Source organism: Lepisosteus platostomus, chromosome 5, assembly GCF_059453375.1.
Source record: "Lepisosteus platostomus isolate fLepPlt1 chromosome 5, fLepPlt1.hap1, whole genome shotgun sequence".
Classification (NCBI taxonomy): Eukaryota; Metazoa; Chordata; class Actinopteri; order Semionotiformes; family Lepisosteidae; genus Lepisosteus; species Lepisosteus platostomus.
The window spans coordinates 34,906,094-34,928,668 of NC_142615.1; the positions used below are offsets into that span (position 1 = coordinate 34,906,094).

Consider the following 22,575-nt stretch of genomic DNA (forward strand, 5'->3'; position numbering starts at 1 on the left):
CCATATATTTCATGGATATTATGGAATATAATGGATGGATATCTTAGTTATCTTTCTAGTTCACAGGTTTGCATGCATAATTTAATTTTGAAAGCCACTGAGACATCAGGTACTACTGTTGTATTTATGAAAAAGAAACAAAACAAAAAACATACTAACAACTGTGCCATCCTACTCCTTAGTTATTACATTTTATTATTCATAAACAGTTAACATTGTTAGCAAAATATTTTGAATTATATGTAACCCTATTTTTTCTTTAGTTTTGTATTTAACTTATTATATGATAGTCAGACTTAATGTATATTTGAACAATGAAAATATATTTTTACAAGATTTTACATTAAGCACTTAAAATTAATATGGTTAATAATAGTAAACTGTAACATGCTGTAACAAGATCGGTTAAACTGCGAAGAAAATGCTTTCAGAGAAAATGTTTCAGGTGTGAAGAACATAGATCTCCAATGCAATTTCAACCAAACCTGTTCCCACACACCCTGCCCCCACTACCATTAGAATATACACAAACATTTTAGCGTTTCATTCTGAGCAGAAGACCCTCACACCTGAAGAGTGCTGGCTGTGACGAATTAAACCGGTTTTACAGGTTTCAATCACAGACCATGTGACATGGGACTCAGTAAACTAACACACAGCGCCACCAGATTTGATAATACCTAACCAAAATCCACAATATGGAAACAGAACCTGTGTAATTGTTGATAGATGATGTACTCGTAACATTTTTTCAAGACGAACTACAACATTTAAAAAATGACTTGTATGTACTTGATATCTCTAATCAATCCACGGGTCCCAGCACAAAACGAAACTAAAACGCATACCGTTTCGCGCTTCTTATTAGTTGCTCAAAAGTAATTTGACCGTATGAAATGCATAATATAAACCTAGAAACATATACGTGAGCAGTACTTAAGCACTGTAGTATCGGTGTTAAGACATACCTCTCAAATACTGTAAATCAAGTTAAAAATATCTCAAGACCGATTCTGGTCATAATGAAACCATGTTTCGTGTATGTTTTCTTTAAAGTACCGAGACCAGCCATATACTGTATGTTTATGTTCCAAAATTAATATCGTTTATGGCCTTCACACGCGTTACAGTATGCTCCTATTTTTTTATGCTCAGCTACTAAGATTTCCCTTCAGTGGTAAAATTAGATATGAATATTCAATACTTAAAGGGCACAGTTAAGACATTAAATATACATATACATACTGTATACAGTACAGTTTGCATACGGTAATATGTTTATGTTACGCGATTAAAAAATAAATAAATAAAAATGAAAAGTCCAGCACCAGCTGGATTCAAACACACAATCTGTCAGTTGGTAGTCACACACCTAGACCAGTAGGCTACAAGACAGCTCGCATGAACAAGCAGGCGAAACAGCCCTACACAGCCCTGCCGCAGTACACGGATATAATCATACCGTTATTAAATTCTTGAGATACGCGATTCCATATTATATTCCCTTTTAATCAAATTCTAAAAGTATGCTTGTTGACTCCGGTATCACGTTAGTTAAAGACTTCGAAGCTTACAATGTTTAGGGAGAAATGGAATACTGGTGTGTATTTTTTTCTTTAAAGTGCCGATTCCTGGAACACCCCTCTGAAGTGGTTCCATAAGAAAAGAAAGCGTTGATAAATACAAATGTCTTTTAATACACTCTTTGCTGTGCTCTTGAGGATCCTTGTGATATTTTAAGCTCTAGTTGAATGATAGGTGTCGCATTTTAAATCATTTTCGTAGTTAGAAATTATGAAACTCCCTGTTAAAAGCAAGGAAGTTTTTATGCCCGTTGAAGTAAAACAAAATGCCTGACAAAGTATGGCTTGGACAGATTCCAAGTGCTTGTACAAATGTGCTAAAGAAATTATACTTTGAGTATACAGCTTGTCCAAAGTCATCCATTATTAATACTATTAGTAATATCTTCAGTAAAGGCTTTGATGCATAAATATTTCTGATAAAGGTAGGTTGTGTACTTTTGTCCAACTGAGCAATCTTGCTTTCATAAAATATACCAACATTTTAATGACTGATGATTAACATGTTGTAATACACAGTTCAAAATTAAAGGCTCAAATGCTGTGCATGAGAGGTTAAGCTCCCCCTGGCGGTTTTACAAGGCGACGCCGGATAGTTAGTCACGTGACACACGTGAACCGCGTGATACCCCGGTGGGCGTGTCACGGTATGCCGCGAAATACCTCACCCATTTTGAATGGCTGCATCTGTAGGATGAAGCTATTTAAAGAGGTAGCCAGGTGGGGTTTCTACACGGCAAAAGTGCACTGGACAGGACAGAGGGCTCTGTACAGGGGCTGAAGAAAACCCAGAAAAACCTGTTCGTTAGTGCTCCTCTTCAGAAATGGACAATTGCAGTTTCAGAGCCAGGGCTGCATCCAGTGGTAACACCCAGGAGGCTTGGAGGGGCTCTTATTGTTTGAACCAGCCTCACTGACCACTTCAGGGGGGAGCTGTTGTGAAAACATACTCACAGTGTAAAAGCTCTGCTCTGGACCCGGGCTCTGGAGTCAGCAGACTGTAGACTTCAGTCACTGGGGAGACACACAGAGAAATGTCTCATCAGGGCTGCAGTAACAGAGTAACAGGAATAACAGTTGTTCTGATTCACTTGGGCTGTAGATTCTATTGTAACAGGACTGATCTACTGTACTGGGATTGTAGCTCCTATTGTAACAGGATTGATCTACTGTGCTGGAACTATAGCTGTTATTGTAAGAGGTCTGTTGTACCGTACTGAGACTGCAGCCCCTATTGTAACAGGACTGTTCTACTATACTGGGACTGTAGCTCATATTAAAACATTCCTGTCAAACTATATACAGCACAATATAACAATACAGTTACTGTCATAAAGATTTGTGAGACTAAAACTTTTAAGATATTTTACTGAGAATTTGAATCATTGACAGATAAGCTGCACTGATAAATTCAGTCACTGCACAGAAAATCCAGTAACAATATAAGAGAAAAACAGGAAATATATAAGATATTCAGAAAGACATCAGTGTGGTTCTCCACTAACCTGTCGTGGAAATCTTTATTGATTCCTTCTTGCAGATGTCCTCCAGTCGCTCTTTCAGTGCAGAGACAGCTCTCCTCACTGGCTCAGGAGAGAAGTGTGGACTGACAAGGATACTGGGTGAGTCTCCAGCTCCACGAGGGACACAGACAGACTGGAAATTCTGCAGCAGGGAAGAGGGAGGAGTTTCCAGTCAAACACAACACACATTCCTGGGGAAAAGCCAGGAGCAGCTCTGTGTGAGAGACACCCTTCCGTACTGCAGAGTCACAGAGCAGTGATTGTACCTGGAGGAAATGGATGTGATCCTCTGTGTGTGAGAGCTGGTTCAGCTCAGCGTCTCTCCTCTTCAGCTCAGTGATCTCCTTCTCCAGTCGCTCTAGAAGTCCTTCAGCCTGACTCACGGCAGCCCTCTCTTGAGCTCTGATCAACTCTGTGACCTCAGAGCGTGTTCTCTCAATGGAGCGGATCAGCTCAGTAAAGATCCTGTCAGTGTCCTGTACTGCTGTGTGTGCAGAGCTCTGAGGGAGGAGTCACACAGTGGATTATTACACAGGAAAACACTCAAACTACATTATTCTGTACGCTGTGTTTTCTAAGGGTACTGTCCAATATCCAGCTGTGGAAATGTGTGCCAGTGTGTCCACTGCTCTGGTCAATACCTACTCTGAGTGACTCTACACCCTGTCTCAGCTCCTGCAGCTCCTTCTCTCTCTCCTGGATTCTCTGCTGGGTTTGTGTCTGTGTCACCCCCAGCTGCTTCTGTGGAGAAACAGAGACACTCAGGACATTTCTGCTGTAAAAGAATCACATCACAGAGACACCCCTTAGAGTCACCCTGGAAAATTCACACTCTGTATCCCTGATGTCTTATCCACATGAGATGTGTTTCTTGGTCCTATCTGACAAGCTCCTTTTTCATGTCTAATCTACACCGGCAGCGTGTACAGCGCAGCAGAGCACGAGCCATCACCTCCTGCTCGAGTTTTACACCTCACACCTGGGTCTGCACATCTGTATGTGAAGTGAAATATAAAAACACAGAAATTATATCTGAAACACAATCTGGAGCATTCAGTTTTCTTTCTAACAGCTCAATATTATGTCCTGACTGCTCTCTGCACCTCAAAACAGGATTTCAGCAGTGCTGATGAGCCCAGTAGCTGCTAGTTTCAGGATGGCCCAGGGCCAAAAGGTATACCGTGTCCCGTGTTGAAGATATAAAGTCCAGCTTTGAATTGTTTCTGCCAAAGGCTATTGTAAGGACAGTCCTAGATATGACAAACCTGGAGGGGAGACATGTGCATAGCGATAGCTGGAGGGAGGTGGTCTGGTAATCTCAACCATACATGGGTCTGTTGATTCTCTCTGGCATTTACAGATCAAGGAATGAGGCCACCACCAGCTTATAGCATGCCGAGTCTGGTCGGGCCATTTTTCGGGCTACTATGTCAATCCTTTCATATTCTCTCAAGAGCCATTCGCTTTGACAAGCGGGACACAAGACCTGCTCGACGTCAACGAGACGAACTCGCTGCACTGGAGATGTCTGGGACAAGTGGGTTGAGCGCCTGCCACTCATTTACAGTCGTGGCCCGGAAGTCACTGTGGATAAGCGCCTGGTCCCCCTCCGAGGTCGCAGTTGTCAGGACTGCCAGTCATCAGAGATCAACCCACAAACCACAAACCAGTTCCAGCAGCGGACTAATTATAACAAGCACCCCCACCGCACGTGTTAAACCATCACCAACCGCTGTACCGTTCTGCACTCAGCTCTATTTAAACCCTCTAAACTGGCTACTTGCTGCTCGCTATTGACTTCTCTCCTAGAGAGCTCCTACCTCGCTCCTTTTTTGGAAACCTCTTGTACGACTACTTTCGGCTTTTTGAACTTACCTTTGCTCTTGACCACGAACTCGCCTGTCGATTCAGATTGGACACCTGTGTTGTTTATGCCTCTACTCTCTCTCTCGTCTGCATAGGATCCTACTACTTCATCACGTGGACTCGTTACAGCTGTCCTTCCCAACAATACATGTCGAGTAAACCAGGCAAATGTGGCATAAAGATCTGGGCAGCTCTACCTCCCCAGCAGCTGCCCCCCGACAAAAGAACAGACAAAAGGAAGAGGTGCCAGCTCTGTGCCCCAAGGGGTGTAAAACCCAGCATCGTACACGACAAATATAGGCACACGCCATCATTACCCGCTGCATTCATGTGCGTGAACACACAATCACACACAAATGTCACTGTTCATTTTATCTAAAAAGCTTGTTGAATTTGTGATGTTTGCAAAATAAAGGGTCATTTGAACACAATTTGTGACTCTGTCTTTTCTTTGCAGATAACATCATATGGTCAGTTTTGACTGGAAACATAACAGAAACATAACATATGTGGCACCTTGCAAAATTTGAAATGGTTTCAAAACTAGTATCTTGGCTAAACCTTGACATAATCTAGTCTTTGATAATCACTCAACATGTTTTCCTCAGGTCTTTACTGTAGTCAAAAAAACACATAAATTGTGCTTATTTTACTCAAAAATGAGTAGCATAACTTCAGGTAAATTAGGTCTATATACCATAAGTTCCAAAAAGAAGTGCAGAACTTGTGATAATGACTAGGAATGAAGTTGTAACTTAATAAATATTTATAATTACTTAATAAACAATAAAATTGGAAACCCATTTTTGGGTGTGAACATCACCAATAGAAAGCTGTCTTTTACATGGGCTGAAGGGGTGTTAGGGTGGTAAGGAAGCACCAATGACATGCACTTGTGAGGCCAGGAGTTCCTAATCGACTTAATGCTACTTTAACGCTCTGTAACTTTGACTACTGTAATGCTCCGCTCGGTAGGGTATCTAAACCCAGACTGAACAAATTTCAGCATGTCCAGAATTTGGCAGCCAGAGTCTTCACCAGGTCTAGTGCAAGTGATCCCATTACTCCTGTCCTGGAGTCCCTGCACTGGCTTCCTATCAGGTTTCGTGTCGACTTCAAAGTCCTCATGCTCCCCTAAAAGTCTCTGCATGGCTTGACACCTCAGTACCTGCCAGAGTTACTATCATCCTACTCCCCACCTCACAACCTTCACTCTTCTAATTCTGGTCTCCTGTCTGTCCCCCAGACCAGCACTCTGGGTGACAGGGCTTCTCCTGCTGCAGCCCAGAGCTCTGGAATTCTATCCCTATGGATATCATAGAGTCACCTTCCCTGAGCTCTTTCAAATCCAGACTCACAGTCTACTATTCATTAAGAGCTTTAATTTAACTGGGTCTGTTTCTGCCCCTTTGCTTTTCTGCCGTTTTTCCAAACCCCATTCTACTATCTCTTCATAGCATGCATTTTTCTGCACAGTGCTTTGAGAAGCCATTTTAAAGGTACCACATAAAAATAAAGTTTTTTTTTATATTAATAATCCTATTGTGGTGAAATTAAAGAAGGACTTCATTAGCGAGGGTGCAGTCTGTTCTAGAGGTGTTGAGTGTGCTGTGCATTAATGAGGGTGCAGTATGTTCTAGAGGTGTTGAGTGTGCTGTGCATTAATGAGGGTGCAGTCTGTTCTAGAGGTGTTCAGTGTGCTGTGTAGTTGTACAGGTTCATCGGTGCTACGTGAGGACAGTAAAGAGAGAAACAGTGAAGGTGAGGAGGAGGAGGAGATAATGAAGAACAGACAGAAGAACAGGAGACACAACCTGTGTGGATCACAGCTGAGTACATAAGCTGGACTCAGCAGTGGAGAGATACAGCATTGCAGATACAGTAAATACAGTCCGGAGATCAGTTAGAGCCCCAAATATCCTAAATATCCATTTTACATCTTGTACTAGACACTAAATGCAGACTCAAAGTCCTCACCTGTTTCTCAGTCCTTCCTGCTGCAGCTGAGGCAGTATCATGGCCTCTGTGGTCATCCATTGCACAGAGATAACAAACACACTTCTCATCAGTACGGCAATAGACCTCACACAGTTTGTGATGAGTGGAGCAGATCTTCTCCTGCAGTTGTCCTGTGGCATCAGTCAGCTTGTGTCTCCTCAATGGAACAGGTTCATAGTGAGGCTGGAGGTGAGTCTGACAGTAAGAGGCCAGACACACCAGACAGGATTTCACAGCTCCCCTCTTTCTCCCAGTGCAGACATCACATAGCACGTCTCCAGGGCCAGCAGGACTGTTAGCAGGTGGAGGTGGAGGTGGACTGCACCCTGTCTCCTTCAGTTTCTCTACCACTTCAGCCAGGATGGTGTTTCTGTGAAGATCAGGTCTTGGAGTGAAGGTCTGTCTGCACTGGGGGCAGCTGTAGATCCCAGTCTGATCTTCCTGATCCCAGTGGTTCTTAATACAACTCATACAGTAACTGTGTCCACAGAGCAGAGTCACTGGATCCTTCAGCAAATCCAGACACACTGAACAGCTGAACTGGTCCTGAGAAACTGAAATACTGCCTTCTGCCATTTTTCTGACAAGTAAAAACTGCACAGAGAGGAGCAGTAGAGACAGAGCTGCAGTGAGTCTGTTTCAAGTGAAACGAAACTGATCTCTGAGTTTCACTTCCTGGATCTGCACAGAGCTGTAGGGGTGTGAGTGTTCGGGGGTGTGGTTGTTAGGGGGTGTGATTAAGGTTATTAGGGGGAGTGGTTTAGAAACAGCTGTGATTTCTTTTGTGGTTGTTGTTTGAAAGAAGGTGTGGTGTTGTAGCGATGTGACTTATCGTGTCATATTGCACTTTTTAATGTTTTAATGTCAGTAGCTGCTCATGTACAGATATTAATGTGAAGTCAGTCCAGTGGTTTGTGTTCCCAATAATCAAAACAATAAAATACTAACTCACCATGAGAAGATCAGAGCATGATGGTGACAAAGAAGAGGAGGCCAGCTGGCCCATCCAGCTGTTTTAACAAACCCCTGATCTTTGTGTGAGATTGACAACACCCCGTGTGTCTGATTATTATTAGAAACAAAGTAATCTGACTATCTCATCACGTTACTCTAAAGTGTTGTGGAACCTGTTTCACACACCCACCACTGTTTGTGTAAAGTAGTACTCCTGTGACAGAAACCCACTTTCTTGTCAACACCTCTGAGAAGTTAATCAGTCTGGATACAGTAAGTCCTTCCTGAATCTCCTGCAGCTGTGATTCACTGGTGTTCAGTGTGACATTTTCAGAGGTCGTCTGGTCACAACCAACTGGGATCTCAAGGCTGGGATCCTTAATACAAACACCAAACTCCAGGATTACTCACTTTGTCCTTTTCAAGAGTCCAAGACAAGCCATTGTCAAAAACCAGACTTTCAAATCGTTCTCAAACAAAAGACCCCTAACTCCAGATGCAGACACTCAAAACGCGCAGTATTTCTTCCTAATACAGTAAAGGTTGTGTGGTGCATTGCGGTATGCAGTTTGCTGGCCAAAGATTATCAATAAGTGGCTCTTATTGTGCATTAGATGTTAGTGAAACGCCTGCTTCATTGAATCTCTATCTCTGCTGTGCATGTTTAAATCCACTTTACATGGAATATTAAGATGGAATTGTACAACTAAAGGGAAATTGTGGTAGTATTCTGGTAAAATCAGAAGTATACCATAATTTATACCTAATGTAATTCAGATTTCAGCAACAAGTAATCAAGAAATAATTTAACTTTAAATTTTGAATATAAAACATGTAAAGGGAAATGTTGCTAGTAAAACAAAAAATCAGAAGTGGAACATGATATATACCTCATGTAATTCAAACTTCAGCAACAAGTAATCAGGAAACAATTTAACTTTAATTTTTTTATTAAAAATATATTTCACACATACCGCACTGTAGTGGTTTTAAAGCCATACAGTCTCATATGTAATATATACCTCATGTACATGCAGTAGATGGTAGTGGTAGCTAAATATATAAAAAAGAACACAGTATTCCACCATCTTCATAAATATTTTATGCATCAAAGTCTTTAACTCAGTAATGTACGGTGGTTTAATTCACTTGTTCTATGTATATGAAGTATATATTCTTCATTAAAAAACTATAATGTTTTATCCTTTTCAAAGAATTTGTAATAAGAACACTTGCTGCCATTGTTATAAAAAAGGTGTAATACTGATTTAATACCACATTATAGGGAATATTAATATGGAATTAATATTAATATGGAATCCTGTAACTAGAGAAAATTGGACAGTTACAAATATCACTTGTGGATATTTTGACATCCATATTCATTATAGTGGTAATGGATCAATAAACTGTAATGTAGGGTACTGTCCCCGGAAGGCAGTTTAGTGCAGTAGTTAAGACAAGTGGTTGCTGTTCTGATGAATGTAGTTCAAGTCCTGATAATCACCAGGTCTCTACAACACAAATTAAACTTTTAATATTAATAATATTACCAGTGGGACAGAGAGCTGGGAGAGAGTCAGTCTGTGTTCATGAGTCACTGACAGGCTTAATCTTCACACTGACAGCAGGCAGCAGCTCAAGGTCTTTATTACGATCCCAGGTACCGAAGACAGGATAGATCTTCTCCCCCTGAGTGAAGACCATGTCAGTGAAAGTGTAGAGATGAGCTCTGGACTCCACTGTGTAAAAGGAGACCTTCCTCTCCTCAATATCCACACATACCCCCAGCTTCCTGGACTGCAGACTGAGGGGGAGACGAGTCTCAGTGTCAGTGAGAGCAGAGAAACCTGTAGAGTCAAAGTCCAGACACCAGTAACCCTGCTGGGGAGAGAATCTGAACCAATCTTTCCTCTCTGCACACTCTCTGGTCACTCCTATTCTCCAGCTGTCATTCACCTCCACCTCCCAGTAGTGTCTCCCTGAAGTGAAGGACTCCCTACTCAGGACACAGGGCCAGGAATCAAATCTGTGAGGATTGTCAGAGAGCTTCTGTTCCTCCACATCCTCATCACCATCATCACTGTCATCGCTGTCATCGCTGTCATCACTGACGTCACTGTCATCGCTGACATCGCTGTCATCACTGACAATGCTGACAACGCTGAAAACGCAGACATTACTGTCATCACTGTCAGAGAGATCCTGTTCCTCCTCTCCCTTTCTCACTCTCTTCCCATCCTCAGACAGGCTGAGCCCATAGTGAGCTGTATCAGGGTCCAGAGTCACAGCAGCTGGGGAATAAAACAGCAAACATCACAACAGGCTCCTGCCGATTACATTCCAGTTCAACTCAATTATACTGTGAAATGTCTTTGTCCCCTAAACACACCAAGAGAGAAAAACAAGTAAATTACTGTAGCGATGGCAATAATCATGCAGATGTGTGGTAGTGGAATTGTTCTTTTATTGATCAGAAATGCATAGTATGCTTAAAAGCTGCTCTCCCTAGCAACACCATCTATCCCATCATACACTGCTGAGGCTGACATAAGCGCCTGATGAAGGCGCTACATTACTAATTACTTCTCTCCCCTGCCAGAGAAAGAACATATTCTGTTATTGTTTCACTAAGTATCAGACATCCAAATGATCTCCAAAATCCTCTTAATATTCTAGCGCTCGTGGGGTTTGTGCAGGAATAATCAAGACAACATTTTTGATTGCAGACACACTTGCAGACAACGGAGAAAATAGGAGTAAATGATTAACTCCAGTTACATCAAGTGTTATAGTGACTATTCATACCAGCAAGGTGACCCTCAGAACATCCTCCGATTACAGTTCCCAGCCTGCACAGCAACACAAGAGAAACTACAGCTGGACCACTCATTTTCAAATACTTCAAAACCCACCACAACGACCTGTATACTGTAAGAAACTGGACAACCTGTCTTTTAAAACGGTTAATTTCAAATCCCAGTTCAACAGCTCGTTCATCTTCTCTAAGACCATTTTCCTGATGATGCAGAATAAAAAAGTGCTGTATTCAAAGAGTGTATAATGGTGAATTTTACAGAAAAATGTAATGGCAAAAGCAAAACCTTGCTAAAATATAAGAAAGCCATCACACGTACTTTGAAAATGCCAAGAAATATTCAAAATATTCAATTTAAACCAGAAATAACACATCAAGAAACCCAAACAGAAAGACAAGAGAAACAGAGGCGCTCATACTGACTTCAGACTGCTCGCGCTCAGCTGTCCGCCTTTCTGATAGGAGACAATACGAGCAGTATTAACTCTTAATTCTTAATACTTAATGCTAAATAAATACTCTCCCTTTGTCTGTCTGCCAATTTAGTGAAAATCAAAGAGATTCCTCACAGTGCTAAATTTTTCTTTACTCCTGCAGTCTAGAAAGGGTGGCACCTACCTACATGAATTATAAAAACACCTTACTCATTTCTGGACACAGAGTGCCTTTGGTTTAGTGAGAGAGAGTTCTGAACAAGACTGGACACTGCAGCTCTGAAGCCAACATGACAGATATTTCATACTTATTCTGTATAGAACAGGACACACTGACTTATTCCACAGGAGAGTCTATCAGTCTGGAAACACACACAACCTCTAGAATCAGTGGTTCTCAAACTGTGGTTCGCGTACCGGCAGTGGTACGTGGCGTGCCGCCAGGTGGTACGCCAAATGACCCTGGAACTGTGTTGTGTGCGCTGAAAAAATCGGGACGGGTTTTCATATTTTGTATTTTTATACGTGTCGAATACGCAGCCTACGTACTACGATACAGTGCGCGCTAATACTTCAGTAGACACAAGAGATACTCTGTAATTCTATACCACTCTATAGGAATGCGTGCTACGGACGCAAGTGACCCATTGTATTTAAAAAAGCTACTGTATCTCCACCAAATAGGGAGAAAGGAGAATGTGCGTGATTTTGGAACAATGCCAACGTTGTAAACACAGGAATGCATAGAAATGCGTGCTACGAAAGGAAAGCGTGAAAAATAACAGAAAAATATTTAAGAACTGTTCTAAGTTAATTTGAGAAAAATACACCGAGCGTCTCTGTGTTTCTCTCCCATGCGCATGAAATAAATACTTAAAATAAACACTGAAATAAAAACGGAAACGTGGAAAAATGCGTGCTTGCGGATGGCTAAAGCAGGTAAGCCCCACACTATTATGTGTGGAGAAAAAGCTGCTGAACAGCTCGACCTGCTGCCCCCCGAAAGACACAGTCATTCATAGAATTATTGAAATGAAATATTATATCAAAAGTACGCTGACAGCACGCGTTAAGATGAGCAGATGTTGTTCACTGCAATTAGATGAGTCTGTAGTCGATTTGGCCAATTTGCTCGTTTACGTTAGATACGAGTTTGAGGGTACGTCCCGTGAGGACTTTCGGTTCTGTAAGCCGCTACCAACAGGAACTACAGGAGAGCACGTATTTCAGCTTCTGAATGAATTTATCGAAGAGAATGGCATCGACTGGATAAAATGTGTCGGAGTTTGTACAGACGGTGCTAGAGCAATGACAAGCCGACACAGCAGTGTAGTTGCATGAATTAGAGAGGTTGCTCCAGAAATTAATGGTTTCATTGCAACATCCACCGCGAGACCTTTGCCGTCAAGAAAATGCCTGACGATTTAAAATCTGTTAGACTGTTGTGAATTGTATCAAGGCTCGAAAAATTAATTCACATCTGCTTTGCTCGACTAAACAGGCTCACCCCTCTCACTGAAATGGTGCTTTTTTATTTTTATGTTTTTTTTTCTGTAAAACACTTTGAGAAGCCACATTTTATTATATCAAACAAAGTTTATTATTATAATATTTATTATATGTATGTGTGAGGGTGTGTGCACATGCGTTCATGTTGGTCATTGATAATTTCTGGGGTTCCTATGAGATGATGACTTGTAGGTGGTACTTGGATGCTTTGGTTGGATTAGGGGTGGTACTTGGTCCAAAAAGTTTGAGAACCACTGCTCTAGATCACTCATGTTTGAAATGAGGTCCCCAATTTCACAGGCAAACACCCCAATACACACTCACTCTGGTGGGACTAATGAAATAATATTGACACTCCAGTGTCATTCTTAGTGAAACACACCACTGGGTTTCTTAATGACCAGGACCATGTAAGAACACCAGCTGGGCTGAAGAGAAAGACCCCAAAGTTATTACCCCTGGCCAGTAAGAGGAGCACTACAGCCCCAGTAAATACCCCTCTTAATCTAACCATGAGCACCTGACTCTGACATGTCTGAGCTGCGCTGAGGAAAACAGGCCACAGAGACACTCCAGACATATTTCTGGAAAAAAATAATCTAAAGGAGCACATGCTCTGTCTTTTGTACACATGAAGTACAACACTCTGTCAGTGAGCGTTCCTGGGTTAAATGTGTGTCGTTTTTACCATTTCTGTGAGAAGTAGAATTGACACAGCTTTCCAAACGTCTGTTACTCTTGATGTGAAACTGCAGAAACATGTCCTGTACAGGGTGTTTGCTCACTCTTTAAACACTGAACAGAATACATTTACAATGACTTATACCTCCTGTTGTCTTCCTGTCACTGTTACTGTTGGTCCCAGTAAACAGCAAGCCAAACATCTGTACTTTTTGACTAAAGGTCTGTATGACTAAAATGTTCTAAAAGGTCTGTTTTAGTGAACTAAAAGGAAGACTTATGTGGCATTACGCAGGGGTATGCCCAGTGTGGAGCCAGAGCCCAGGTAGATGCCTCGCCTTTGTAGTCCCAGCAGTCTTGGCTTTTAGCTGATGAGCCACAGCTGGGATTGGTCCTATAAAGGCACTGCTTTTTCACTCTTCTTGTATTATTTTTGGTCCCTGCTAAAGTCGCAGGATGTGGGCCGTTGAGGCAGTTACAGGCTGGGATTGATTGGGTTATGGAGATTGCCAGGATGGTGTCAATGTTGTCTCTCACCCAAAGACTTGCAACTTCAGTTGTTCTAAAGAATACAGTCTAGCAGGAAACAGTCAGGAACAACTCACTCAGGAAGTAATGAGAACTGATGATTGGGGGTGTGAGGAGTCACTGAAACAGTTTTAACCAGACATACAGAGGAACAGGGAGAGCAGGAGAGTGAACAAAGAAGTGATAAGAGCCCATAACATCTAAGGTCGGCGCTCCCACACCCCTCAAACAACACAAGCTTCCTCCTGGTATAATACTGGGCAAAGCCATTTCCAACAGTGACAGCGGAGAACCCCCTGAGGGGGATTGGCTAAGGGGAGGAATAAAAACATCTGAGCCAGAACAGAGTGGGCTCCTGACTCCCACAAGACCCTGAAGATGACACAGACAGCACAAGGGAAGCTGCAGAGTGCGAGACCACAGGGGCAAGGAACTATTGGTCTAGGAACTGATGACTACGGGAGACACTGGCATTGGAACATAGGTAGTGTACATAAACTTTTAAATCTCTTTAGGAAAGGAACAAAGAAACCATCCCAGCTAGCTGATACAAACCAAGGGAAATGTAGCACAGCCCATGGGAGGATTTCTAGTCATACCCAAATGGAGACTGGGGAAGTTGGACTTAGTAGTATCCCTCTCTTCTAAGTGTCTGCTCTCCTCTGAGCCATCAAAGACTTTTACAGATAGAAGAAAAATTCTAGTGTCCTCTCTTCAGCACTTTAAGGAAAAGGATAGCTGACACTCAGGAATTCAGTACAACCCTTGGAAGGACCTTTTGCTGCAGCAGATGCTGTTTTCACTGTGTCATTGGGTGTTGGTGAATGTGAATGTACTTAGAAAATAAAAAGGGCACTTATACAATACAAATGCTTGTCGCTGGTCTGTGTGTGCATTGGTGATTCTGGGAGATAAACAGAACCTGTGGTAATGTAGAGGGGCCCTAGCACCCCATTTGTATTGCTACAGTAGGTGGCGTCATCATATATATGAGGCAGGAAATGATTCAGCTCACTCTGACACTAGCACATGGAGCGTTGACTGTTTACCAGTGCTCTCCGCAGCTACACACGGATACACCTGTCTCTACATTCATCTGCACAAACAGACACAGAAATACTGTTTCTTCACCCTTCAAATTACACCTCTCCTGCATTTCACTGTCTAAAATATCAGCATACTGTAATCTAAAAGCTTTTTAGACTTTTGTGATTAGAGATTTAACAACGACTAACAATAACATGAAACATTCTTGTTTTGGCAGGAATCCAAGAACAACCAGAAGAAGGTTCCACAGCCGAAATGTTGTGTCTGTTTTCTTCTCTTTTCAGCAGGAATAAACCTTAACTTGTTCCTTTGCAGCCTATGCATGCTGACGCTACTACCTACAGTACCTGAACTACTAAGAATTTATTACCCTTGATCTAGGAATGGTTCCTCAATTCAAACAAAATATCCCCAACGATTATAGTAGCATTTTTTTCACACATACATTCTTAGATACACAGTCACACTGTGTAAGAAGATAAAGACCTGTCTGACATGGAAACACAGGAGCTAACTTTACTCCCCTTACCCTGTGAAGTCACCCCAATATCTGAGGTAAAAACTCCAATCATTGCTGACAGTAGAGAATAATGAACTGAATTTGAAATGTCTGATATATTCTGAGTCAATCACACCACTGAGTCTCTTATTGAGCCCACATCACTGCAACCTGTCTCAGTAGAGCTCACAGCTCTCAGATTTATTCCCCAGCCCAGTAAACAGACTCCTTATTGATAGATAAACACCCCAACACCCCTCTCTTACCAGAACTAATAAGACACCTGATGGTCAAGTAAAATAAATAATCCCCAGTCTCTTTCTGACTAGACTCGAGAGCTCATTCAGGACACACAGATATGCCCCCTGTCCTAGGAAGAGCCCCCCCTTCCAAGATAATAACCCTGGACTGAGAGGCTATAGGCATCTGCCCCAGATCTCTTGGTAACCAGACAGGTGTGGTGACACCGGTCCATGAACCTCAAATTACATAATTACACATTAGAAATGTTGTGGATATTCCATATCCATATATGTTTACATTGCATTAACATTTATAATTACGTTGCCTTGAACACCTATGAATCTGTTAAAAAAATTAATGTTGGATGGAGTCAAAGATACTACCAATGTACACTTCATCAACGAAACATTCGAGAGAGAGAGAAAAACAGCTGAAGCTAGACTACCTGTAATTACAACACAGTGCGGTTGATTAAAACCGGACACAGGCGGCTAGACAAACAAAGATCTCTGTTTATTGTGGCTAAACAACCACAATACTTTACATATGTCTGTGTCATCAGCTAGCTATTGTGCATATGAAAAAAACAGAATATATTCTACCACAGTGATTCTGAGTTGAAAATCACCGTAAGTCCTTCCCTCTCACAACAAAGATGCCTTCTCTCCTAATATGAATGGAAAAATGATGTTGAGTTTTTCTATTGTTTTGTTTGTCCAGACAGAACAAGTCCTGACTGTTCCTACCTGCTGGCCCATCAGCCTGGCTGACATGTGAAGAGAAGCAGCCAGTTCTCAGACAAGAAAGAGGCCTACAGACCCCAGAGGAGCCCCTGTACCAGAGTCACACTGCTGCCTCTCACAAGAGGCTGTGTGTCTGTGAAGCTGCAGGGGAAAAGTACTGTCATTTTACCATTATTTTTCCCCCCCAGTATTGTACAGTGTGGCTGGCTTGTTATTGTTAAACTGGCTCTGCTCCTGATATTCCACAGTTATTAACAAATCCAGTGTCACAGACTCTGCCACATTCTGACAGATGGAGAATAGCAAAGCAACTTCCCAAGAAATTCTACACCTGCTTCTGGGACACCCCAGTGGCAGACCTGGTGGAGGTGGAGCAAGAACTCTTCCGCCAGGGAAAACCCAGAAATACGATGAGAGAAGGTTTCATCTTCCTGCTCTGCAACTCAAAAACTGGAAGCTGGTAACATAGCTCTGTGTGGACATCAAGATCCTGAACAAGCCAGTGCCCAGCAGACTGAGGACCTCCCTGCCCCACATCATCAAGTGTGGAAGGGTGATCTGTCAGCTGGAACCTCCAGCTCCCCTGTGACAATAACCGAAACGTGCCCATGATGAGCCTGGACCAGGAGAAAACCTTTAACAAAGTAAACCACAGCAATCTGTTCACAGCGCTGGAACACTTCAGATTCTGAGAAAACTTCATCTGCTGGATAGATACTGTACTCTGAAGTTGGCCAAAGGGGTCAACGTGAACAGACATCTTTGGAATTTCATCCCCCATGAATCCAGTACGATAAAAGTTTCATGTTTCACCTCTTCTCTATGGTCTCATTATAGAACCACTGGCAGAGGCACAGGGGTCCTCAAGATCTCCCAGTACACATGACGCTGTTCCTGATTTCAGACAGGGGGTTGCAGAGTGGGCTGCAGTTTAGGGAGCAGTACTCCAGGGCCTCAGACTTGAGGCTGATAAACAGAAAGAGCAAGGGCAAGCTTTTTGAACCCTGGAGGGACAGAGAAATGGCGCTAGAGAATGTCAAGCTTTGCATGGAGCCCCTAATGATACTGGTGGTTTCATTCCAGAGCAGGGACAACAAGTGCATAAACTGGACAGAGAGGACCGTCAAGGTGAACGTGTAACTGGGCCTGTGGAAGACTCGCTCGCTGACTCTCATGGGGAAAGTGAGGGTGTTGAAGGCAGACACCCTGCTGGCTTTAGCTGACCTGGTCGTGGTGTGCCCTCTGTTAGCCAGACTCAGACGAGGGCTGCTAGGGATGGCAGAACAGGTACGAGTACATCACAAGGAACCAGATGTGCCAGCCGTTGAGGAAGGGGGGAGAGACGTGCCGAATTTCCCCCTGAAACTCCACTGCATCTTCTTCTGCAACCTCTGTCACTAGGGGCTGGACCCAATCGGTCACAAGTACCAGTAATTGGTCAGGTTGTGGTTCTCCCTCCCAGTGAAGCACCTGATCCAGTGGTCCAACACTGGGCCCAAAGCAGAGAAGCAACCGGATACCTACACCCACACCGTCAAGTGGAGCAGGAGGTATAAGGCCTCAAGACAATCAGAGCATGGTATCAATAAAGGGCCCTGTACAAGGAAGGGAAGGAAGGAACTGGTCACCAGGGAGAGGCTGACGATCCCACAGGACACCAATGTAAGGACTCAACCCAAAAAACTAGACAACATGCTGAAGGCCCTCAGCTGGATGACTGTGCACCAGAGCTGGTGACCAGAGAGGTCCTTCACAGGTACTCGCTCACCAGGAAATCGCAACGCCCCTGGGACACGTGTTTCATAGAGGAGACGCAGGAGCACTTGTTCAAGAGCTCGACCTTCACCAGAGCAGTGTGGGACAGAATGGACAACACTGTGCAACTCCTGGGAGGGGGAATGGTTATGAGCTACCATCCATAGTGACACACTCGTCCAGCACCACACAGAGAGAAAGGCAGGAGAGGTGGAGGAGAGGATCCTCATGATCCTCAAAGGCAGAATGAAGCACGACGTAGCAATGTAGCCTGGTAGGGTTTCATCACAGCAAAAGAGCTCTGGACAGGTCTTAGGGCCCCATAAAGGGGCTGAAGAAAACCCAGAAAAACTGTTCCTTAGTGCTTCTGTTGAGAAATGTACAATCGCAGTTTCAGAGCCAGTACTGCAGCCAGTGGTAACACCCAGGAGGCTTAGAGGGGCTCTTATTGTGTGAACCAGCCTCACTGACCACTTGCAAAATAGAAATACTGATAATGGACAATCACTCTGTTTAAGACATTTTACATTCTGTTGAAGTGTTGTTGTTAGAATTGTATTCTTTGTAAGAATTGTGCAGTAGACATTGTAATAAAGTGCATTTTCTTAAAAAAATGACCCCACTGGATTTTCTGTCTCTGTCCATCTGTGTGTTTCTTACACAGCGTGACTGTGATGCACACAGAGTGACTGTCTGCAAGCTTGACTTTATGAATTCAGACATGTATCAGAAAGTATCAGAGTGTGAATCAGTGTGTGTGTCAGAGTGTGTATCAGTTTATGTATCACTGTTTCTGCTGTGTGTTTGAGCTCCAGGTATATTTCAGGGGAGAGCTGTTGTAGACTCACAGTAGAAAAGATCTGCTCTGGACCTGGGCTCTGGAGTCTGCAGAATGCATGCTTCAGTCACAGGGGAGACACACAGAGAAATGTCTCATCAGGGCTGCAGTAACAGAGTAACAGGAATAACATGTTCTACTAGACTGGGACTGTATCTCCCAGTGTAACAGAACTGATCTACTGTACTGGGTCTGTAGCCACTATTTTAACTACTATTTTGGGACTGTAGCCCCTGTGAAAGCTTCCAGATATTTGAGATATTTGACCTAGAAATTAAATTATTGACTGATAAACTGTTTTGATAAATACATTCACTGCACAGAAAATCCAGTAAAAATATAAGAGAAAAACAGGAAATATGTAAGCTATCCAGAAAGATATCAGTGTGTTTCTCCACTAACCTGTCATGGAAATCTTTATTGATTCCTTTTTGCAGATGTCCTCCAGTCGCTCTTTCAGTGCAGAGACAGCTCTCCTCACTGCCTCAGGAGAGAAGTGTGGACTGACAGGGATGCTGGGTGAGTCTCCAGCTCCAGGAGGGACACAGACAGACTGGAAATTCTGCAGCACAGAAGAGAAAGAGGAGTATCCAGTCAAACACAAGGGGCTCAAACACACATTCCAGAGGGGATACCAGGAGCAGCTCCATTTGAGAGCTTTGTGTGAGAGACACCCTTCCGTACTACAGATTCACAGAGCAGTGATGTTACCTGGAGGAAATGGATGTGATCCTCTGTGTGTGAGAGCTGGTTCAGCTCAGCATCTCTCCTCTTCAGCTCAGTGATCTCCTTCTCCAGTTGCTCTAGAAGTCCTTCAGTCTGACTCACTGCAGCCCTCTCTTGAGCTCTGATCAGCTCTGTGACCTCAGAGCATGTTCTCTTAATGGATTGGATCAGCTCAGAAAAGATCCTGTCAGTGTCCTGTACTGCTGTGTGTGCAGAGCTCTGAGGGAGGAGACACACAGTGGATTATTACACATGAAAACACTCAAACTACATTATGCTGTATGTTGTGTTTTCTAAGGGTACTGTCCAGTGTCCAACTTTGGAAATGTGTCAGTGTGTCCACTGCTCTGGTGAATACCCACTCTGAGTGACTCTACAGCCTGTCTCAGCTCCTGCAGCTCCTCCTCTCTCTCCTGGATTCTCTGCTGGGTTTGTGTCTGTGTCACCCCAAGCTGCTTCTGTGGAGAAACAGAGACACTCAGGACATTTCTGCTGTAAGAGAATCACATCACAGAGACACCCCTTAGAGTCACCCTGGAAAATTCACACTCTGTACCCCTGATGTCTTATCCACATGAGACGTGTTTCCTGGTCCTGTCTGACATGCTCCTGTTTTGTGTCTAATCTACACTGGCAGCGTGTGCAGCTCAGCAGAGCACGAGTCACCACCTCCTGCTCGAGTTTTACACCTCACACCTGGGTCTCCACATCTGTATGTGAAGTGAAATCTAAAAACACAGAAATTATACCTGAAACACAATCTAGAGACTTCAGTTTTCATTCTGACACCTAAATATAGTGTCTGGACTTCTCTCTGCACCACAAAACAGAGGACTTCAGCAGTGCTGATGAGTCCGGTTGCTACTAGTTTGTGGCTGACGTGCTTGACCACTGGCTTAAGTTCTGGACCAGGGAGACCATGTGTCTGACCACATCTCACATCCTGTCTGCTTCCTAGAAACATGTTCTGTGTCAGATCTGACTCCAGCATGGCCCAGTGTGAGTCTTGTATTCAATAAAGCAGGTGAAGGTATTATACCACAGTTAACTGGTTTTTGTGTATGAAATCCACCACCTGCCTATTGGATCCCCTTCCCAGCACTTTATTTCATTCCTGTTTCACTGCTTTCTGCCCCATAGTCCTCAATATAATAAATGAATCCTTGAGTACTGATGTGGAACCAGTGGCCTTCACAACTGCTGCTGTTACCCCTATGTGAGAAAAAGAATCATGGCTCTGGACAGCCTGAACAACTTTCACCCTATATCCAAGTTAACCTTTCTTGCAAATGTTTTAGAACGAGCTGTTACATTTCAGTTAAATAACCTATTTTAACCCCACCAATCTGGTTTCAGACAACTTCACAGCACAGAAACTGGCCTGCTCAAAGTCACTAACGATCTTCTAATGGCTTCTGATTCTCATTCTCTTTCTATCCTCATTCTTACTGAACTCAGTGCTGCTTTCGACACCGTCAGCCATGACATCACACTTTCTTGTCTTGAGACTGTGTTCGGAGTTTCTGACACTGTTCTTAAATGGTTCCAGTCTTACCTCACTGATTACTTTCACTTTGTCTCTTGGCGATTGTAGCTCGGAAATTGGACTCATTAAGTCTGGTCTTCCTCAGGGGTTGACACTGGGCTTCCTACCCTTCATCATGTATGAGTTCTGATGATACTCAAATCTACAGTACAGTACGTCCATACTTAACTGACACTGACATGTCTCTGCTCCAATTGCTTCTTGGACATAAACACATGTATGACTCACAATTTCCTTCATTTAAACTGTAAGAAGACAAGTTTATTGGCCCAGAAATGCAGTAACCTTATCTCGGAAGGTGTGATCCTAGTTTCAGGATAATTTGGGTTTTTAATGTCTTTCTGCAATAGGAGTTAAGAAACCCTTCTTTGTGGATACAGAGATTAGTGTGATCATGGCCATTAGAGGTGAAATAAGAAACTATGGGCTTGGCGAAATCTTTGATCCTCAATGCCCTAACATGTTCTCTGATGCGTTCTCCGAGTCAACCTGGCTGGGCATTTTCTGCAAGAGAGGCACCAAATAAGATTACTGGAGGTACAATACGTCATCTGAGTGATCTGGAATTGTCCTGAGGGGCCTTGAATGAGTGTGGTGTTAGATATGTACTTGCAGGTGAGACAGCAAGCTCTGTTGCAAGGGAAAGTGCCTGGTGTGGATGGTTGCTGAGGGCAGTCAAGGGAGCTGTGAACAAGAAGGTGATGCAGATTAGGTGGTTGGTGATATGAGATGAGATGATGGGGCGATCAGAAAAAGGGTACCAGTGGAGGGATCATCCTGTAGGATGGGGAAGTTGTCGTTAATGGTCCTGAGGATGGAAGGGGTGTTAGGATGGTAGGGAAGCACCAATGACATGCACTTGTGAGGCCAGGGGTTCCTAATTGTGTTGATAATACTGTACCGCTCTATAGTTGTAACGCTTTGACTACTGTAACGCTCCACTCAGTGGAGCTTCTAAGCCCACACCGAACAAACTACAGTATGTCCAGAATTTGGCAGCCAGAGTCCTCACCAGGTCTAGTGCAAGGACTCCAGGATCATCTCCAGCTGTGTTTTGACAAAGGGGTGTCACAGTCACAGCTCCACATGGTGCAGAGGATTTCACTGTCCAGGTGTGAACTCTTACTGCGAGCAGTCCAGCCTGTTGTGTCTCTCTCTCCAGGCCAGTGAGCCCAGCCTGCTGCCTGGCTCTGTCCTGCAGCATGTGGGCCAGCAGGGTACGTCCAGGGCATCCTGCGCAGTGACCCCCTCTGTGAGCCGCTGCAGAGAATCACGAGCCCATCT

At 43.4% G+C, this 22,575-nt stretch overlaps 2 protein-coding genes and 1 pseudogene across 2 annotated transcripts in view; 1 reads left to right on the top strand and 2 right to left on the bottom strand.

Moving 5' to 3' along the window:
• The window catches only part of LOC148665818 (uncharacterized), a 30,904-nt gene extending 23,280 nt beyond the window's left edge, over positions 1–7,624 (bottom strand). The window contains exons 1-5 of the mRNA XM_088630962.1: positions 6,950–7,624; positions 3,752–3,847; positions 3,373–3,606; positions 3,089–3,248; positions 2,534–2,597 (exon numbers count right to left, since the gene is read on the bottom strand). Coding sequence (XP_088487088.1) covers positions 2,534–2,597; positions 3,089–3,248; positions 3,373–3,606; positions 3,752–3,847; positions 6,950–7,546 — 1,151 coding nt within the window. The 5' untranslated portion in view covers positions 7,547–7,624. The remainder of the gene's footprint in view (positions 1–2,533; positions 2,598–3,088; positions 3,249–3,372; positions 3,607–3,751; positions 3,848–6,949) is intronic.
• Positions 4,006–5,403, top strand: LOC148665820 (uncharacterized; annotated as a pseudogene).
• A 1,232-nt stretch (positions 7,625–8,856) lies between the features above and the next one.
• Positions 8,857–21,471, bottom strand: LOC148665821 (E3 ubiquitin-protein ligase TRIM7-like). Its single transcript, XM_088631674.1, has 5 exons — positions 21,301–21,471; positions 20,108–20,203; positions 19,731–19,964; positions 19,422–19,581; positions 8,857–10,218 (listed from the first exon to the last, which is right to left on the bottom strand). The coding sequence occupies exons 1-5, from the start codon at positions 21,355–21,357 to the stop codon at positions 9,515–9,517; spliced, it is 1,251 nt and encodes a 416-aa protein (XP_088487800.1). The 5' UTR covers positions 21,358–21,471; the 3' UTR covers positions 8,857–9,514.
• Positions 21,472–22,575: the final 1,104 nt, after the last annotated feature.

Coding starts and splice junctions, on each gene's coding strand:
- LOC148665821 (XM_088631674.1), bottom strand. CDS start 21,357: ATGAGTCCAATTTCCGAGCTACAATCGCCAAGAGACAAAGTGAAAGTA. Junction 19,965..20,107: donor AGGCTGTAGAGTCACTCAGA/GTGGGTATTCAC, acceptor CTCCTCCCTCAG/AGCTCTGCACACACAGCAGT. Junction 19,582..19,730: donor ATCACATCCATTTCCTCCAG/GTAACATCACTG, acceptor TCTGTGCTGCAG/AATTTCCAGTCTGTCTGTGT.